Here is a 5,630-nt window from a genome sequence, read left to right on the forward strand (position 1 = left end):
TATTTTCTCTTCTTCAGAAATGTTTTACCTCAATTACTGAGTAATGTTTAGGCTCTCATTAAAAAATCATTGTAGAAAGACTAAGTTTAAATTTGAATAATTTGAAAATAACCAACTTTATATCAGTTCACTAAGATATTGATTATACTATTGTCAACAAGCTAATATAAATTTCTTTGATGTAAGTATAATTCAGGTACAAGTATAGAGATTGATGACTACATGGTAATGGACAGGACAAGAAAAAATTCATTGCAAAAAGCAAACTATTAGAAATCATATTCCCAATTTGACTTTTGTCAAATCTTCTTTTTTCTTTTAAGTGAAATACAGATGAAGAAAAAGGAACACAAGTGTTAGAGGACACATACACATACACACACAGAAAGACCTTTAAAGGTTTAAGAACATAAACAGATGATAAAATCAGCTTAGTTAAACAAGTAGTTATACTGTTTCAGTGTTTGGATAGGAATATTAACAATATAGAAAATATTTTTAAATTAAGATAATGTACGTCTATGGTCTTCCAAACATTTACTATTTAATAATGAAACTCAGATAGTTTTACTTTCTTGAAAAGGTTATTACCTTACTGACCAAATGTTTGAAGGCTATTTTCACTTGCTTGTTCCTTAGTGTATAGATGAAAGGGTTCAAGAGAGGGGCAACTGAGGTATTTAAAACAGCCACTCCCTTATTAGAAGTTGCAGCATCCTCCACAGAGGGATTTATATACATGAAGATACAGCTTCCATAAGAAAGTGAGACAACAATCATGTGAGAAGAACATGTAGAAAAAGCTTTTTTTCTTTGCTGAGCAGAGGGGATTCTCAGAATTGTCCTGATAATGTATGTATAGGAAAGAATCACCAGCATCAAGGTGAAGATGAGGGTAACAGCAGCAAGGACAAACTCAATCACTTCTATGAAATGTGTGTCTGAACAGGATAAATGCAACAGTACTGTATAGTCACAGCAATAATGATTGATGACGTTGGAGGCACAGAAAGGCAGCTGGAGAGTCATTACATGGGGCACAATGACAACTAAAAAGCCAGAGAACCAGGAACATAGGACAAGTTGAATGCAGAGTCTTCTGCTCATTACAGTTGTGTAATGTAGCGGTTTGCAAATGGCAACGTAGCGATCAAAAGACATGGCAGCTAAAAGGTAAAATTCGGTTGCTCCCAGAAGGAAGGCAAAAAAATACTGAGTGAAACAACCAGCAAAGGAGATACTCTTGTCTCCAGTTCCAATATTGACTAACATTTTAGGAACAAAGACAGAGGTAAAAGATATTTCCAAAACAGAGAAATTCCGGAGGAAGAAATACATAGGAGTCTGAAGGCGATAGTCCAGCAGGGTCAGAATGATGATTGTCAAGTTTCCCATGATACTTAAGACATAGGTTAGCAGCAGAAAAGGGAAAAGCACAGCTTGAAGCTTGGCCTCACTTGTCAGTCCAAGAAGGATGAACTCTATCACTGATGTTTGGTTTCCCATAGTTAACTTCTGAAAAATTAAGGAAGAATAAAATAACAATGATAACATTTGGAATAAATGATAAATAATAATGATAAATGATAAAATAATGATAACGGTTGGAATAAAAGTTATCAGGTTTTATTGAAAAATAAAATCAAACTCAAAACAATTAGAAGTAAAATTTAAAACTCAGAATTTTTCTCTTCCCCTTATTTTTTCAAAGTCAGATCTTTTAATGAAACAATTTACACATTTTCCTATTTTGAATCATAAATAACAAAGATACTGCTTCTTAGGGACATTTTCAATTGTTTCTTCTAAAATGTATCAATACATTTTCATCATTTTCCCACTTGTTTGCACTTTCCTTTGTATTCTTTCCATTCTAATTTTCTTCTCTAAACTATTGGATGCTCTCACACATACATACACAAATGTAAAGAAAATTTAGAGAGTAGGTTTTATTTGGGATTTCTTAAATTAGCCTTTTAACTCAGTTTATTAGCCAACAAATATATATAATCCAAGGTATGAACTCTAGGAATAAAATTGGACTTGCTCACCTTTTTTTGCTGTTTTGCATTTTCTCTTATTTCAGATTTCTCATTTTGAACAATAATTCTGTGCACCTACTGAAGTTCAAAGAGTGGATAGATTTTTCTTTTAATTCTGAAGTGTTTGAAACTTACAATACTGACTGTTTCTGTGTCATGAAAAGTGTTCAATAAATGACATCACTATTTAATATAGATATATGGATTAATCTGTCCTTGGTGAAATATTAAATTTAAAAAAATACTGTGCTTTCTTGCTATTAGCAGAATCTGCCCAACAACCTATTACAGCTCCTTAAAAGTCAGTTCAAGCTCTGCTCTCCATACAATTTTATCTGACAAACACAATTAGCAATAATTGTTTCTCTTCTTCTTTATAAAAATTTATCAGAAAGTAACACTGGGTCATAAAGTCAAATTATTTTCTAATTATATCAAATATGTACACTTTATCCAACATTTACATAAACCTATAGCCTACAAGAACAGGCTCCAGTTTTCTTATATCTTTTTTAGAGAGGCTAGAAAATTGCACAGATTTGGTAAAAATTCCAATGCAAAAAGTTTTTTTACTTCTCTTTAGATTCATGGGGCCTCCCAGGTGGCACTAGTTGTAAAGAACCCACCTGCTAATGCAGGGGATATAAGAGATGCAGGTTCAATTCCTGGGCTGGGAAGATCCCATGGAGGAGGAAATGGCAACCCATTCCAATATTCTTGCCTGGAAAATCCCATGAAAGGAGGAGCCTGGCAGCCTACGGTCCATTCATAGACCTATTTAATTGAATACTATAGAGCTTTATGCAAATCGAAACTCCAATTAAGTTTATGAATACAGTTTCTCAGATTTTTCTTTTAATATTTTCCATAATCAGACATGAAAAAATATTACTATGAGAATGATTTTCCTATGCAAACTATTATGAGGTTTCTTTTTCATTTAGCTACTGTTGCACTACTTATGTTGACATATGTTCATATGATGATATGCAATAAGGCAGTGATAGTAATACATTACATCCTTATCAAGGTAAAAATTCCAGAAATATTTGATACACATAAAAGGGTAACTTTGCTGGGAAGATTTATTGTATGATAGAATTATGTTTGGAAAATTTGAAGATTCATGTCTCCTGATATTATAACTATAACCAATTTGCACTTTTGTACAGATTTGTCTCTTTTGTTAACTACCTCTATATTAATGTATTAACATGAAGTTATAACATGCTATGCAGTTATACAGTATTAGTGTATTAAAAATCCTTTTATGTTAATAATGAGATAAATGTACCAATAATATAAATTTAAATATTAATTGATTATGGTTATCTATGTCAGAATATATTATCTTGACTACTTTGTAATGAGTACAGATAAATTAGTGTGAGAAATTAAAAATTATGCACAAATATTGAATTTCACAGAAATATTTTATGTTCAGAGACATATTAGGACAGTACTTCCACTATCAAAAGCTAGCTCATTAAATTGTAATATTGCCACAACTACCTGAAATAAATCTTGAGATTTGAACAATTAGTAGTGATCTTCTCCTTTCTATATAAAAATATCTAGTGTGTCACAAAATTTTAATATATCGATGTTAATCTTCTGGTTTGAGGTTCTAGCTATTAATTTTCAAAATTCTACTTTAGAAATTAATGAATTTCAATTATATTAACTAAACAACAACAATATTCTGAAATTTTCATTGTTTAGCATTTTTGACAAAATAAAAACTTTGTAAATAATTGCCACATAATAGAAACACTTAACTGAATGAATAAAAGATTTTAAAAATTACAGCAAAAACATTTTTATATAAGTGATCTCATCTATTAAATAAAAGATGAATAAAAAGATAATTTTATACAAGAAGAAAATTTTATAGCAAACATTTTTAGCATAATAAAAGATGATAATCCTTTAAGATTAAATTAGTGTTATTCCCAGAAAAAGAATATATATACTCATATATAAAATTACATCTATACATGATCAAATAACAAATATTTCATTCAAACAAGATTTATTTAGCAAAAGATATATTTGTCATTAAAAGGTATACTGCTAAGACACTGATTTTAAAAAAGATAAGGTTTATTTGTAGTTGAAAAGATGTTGATAAGCTTTCCCAGACTTTTCTGGATATCATTAGTTTTGAATCCCTTCACAATGAATTATCTATAACTCTCATGTTTAGTCTCTGTCTCTTTCTGCAGTGGACCCTAAGCATTAGAAACCTCTATCCCTTTATGAAACATTGTTCTTGATTACATTTAGGAGGAAAGTTAAGAAAACTGAATCCATGAAAAGTAGGAATAGTGGAAAAACAGGAAAAAAGTTATTTATTTTGCCACTTCAAGCTCTAATTCTGTGAGTATGGCATAACATTTTTTCTGCTTGAAAACACCTTTTGCTGTTAAAATATAATGTTTTGAAATTTTTTACCTTTATTTAAGTCAATCAAAATTTTATGAAAAAGAATGTGTGTGCAGTTATGTCAACAAGTAAACATGAAAGGTATACAGACAAAACAATAATGAGACACATCTCCACACATCTCTAGTTAAATGCAGCAATCATCAGCCCTCTCCTACCTCAAATAGGTAAATCAGTTCTACCTTCAGTCCAAATCAGCTCCTTTTGTGGCTGAAAGAGAGAATATAAAGTTTTAGAACCCACTGGGAAATCCTCCCTGGGCCATGAGAATTTGTTTGCTTCAAAACACTCAGGAAGAGCCTGGTTTTCTCTCCTAACAAAGATGGGTCAAATTAGAAGGTAGGAGAAGAAAAAGACGGTCCTGTGTAGAGAATATACCCAGGCTGCAATCCCCTGCCAAATCTTCCCTAAAATTTCATTGCTCTTAGAAATTATCTATCAGTCTTTTTCATATTCACTTTGCTCTGAGTGTATATATTGCTGTCAACTCGATGCTCTTCCATCTTTCTGCGTTCTTGCTCCAGCCATCACAAGACTGTAGTTCCCTCTCATCACTCAGATCTCTAAAGTGAGCATGCCTCACAGAAGCCTCCCTGACCACACTACACAGGACAGTCACTACTCAGTCACGTCTGACACCTTAGCTTGCTTGATATTTAATACAGAGTAGATATTTTTTTTATTGTTAACATCACCCCTAAATTCTATTATTTTTTGATTTGCTTTCATGTTTATTGAATGTCATCCCCACTAAAATGTAATCTCCACTAAGTGAAGGATTTTTATTAAATCTAGGTCGTAAGTCACTAGGTGTTATGAAAGTGACCAGTATATATTTAAAATTCTATTTATATATGTGCATTGCATCTTTTTTTTTACCTGAATCTTATTTCATATCAGTTTTCTCTAGGTTTGAGCTATTCTAGCATGTCATATTACTTTAACTTTTCATAAGCTCAATAGTCTTTAAATTTCTTTTCTCTAAATCAACCCAAAGATATTCCAATATAGAAAAAAATAAAGTTGACAGATAAAAAACAGTTCAGTTCAGTCGCTCAGTCGTGTCCGACTCTTTGCGACCCCATGAATGGCAGCATGCCAGGCCTCTCTGTCCATCACCAACTCCCGGAGTCTACCCAAACC

General features: G+C 31.8%; 1 protein-coding gene across 1 annotated transcript; it reads right to left on the reverse strand.

Moving 5' to 3' along the window:
• Positions 1–567: 567 nt before the first annotated feature.
• Positions 568–1,506, reverse strand: LOC145546105 (olfactory receptor 2AP1-like). The gene has a single exon (XM_081592008.1). The coding sequence runs from the start codon at positions 1,504–1,506 to the stop codon at positions 568–570; it is 939 nt and encodes a 312-aa protein (XP_081448134.1).
• Positions 1,507–5,630: the final 4,124 nt, after the last annotated feature.

The sequence above is a fragment of the Giraffa tippelskirchi genome, chromosome 4, assembly GCF_054371585.1.
Source record: "Giraffa tippelskirchi isolate mGirTip1 chromosome 4, T2T-mGirTip1v1.2.pri, whole genome shotgun sequence".
Classification (NCBI taxonomy): domain Eukaryota; kingdom Metazoa; phylum Chordata; class Mammalia; order Artiodactyla; family Giraffidae; genus Giraffa; species Giraffa tippelskirchi.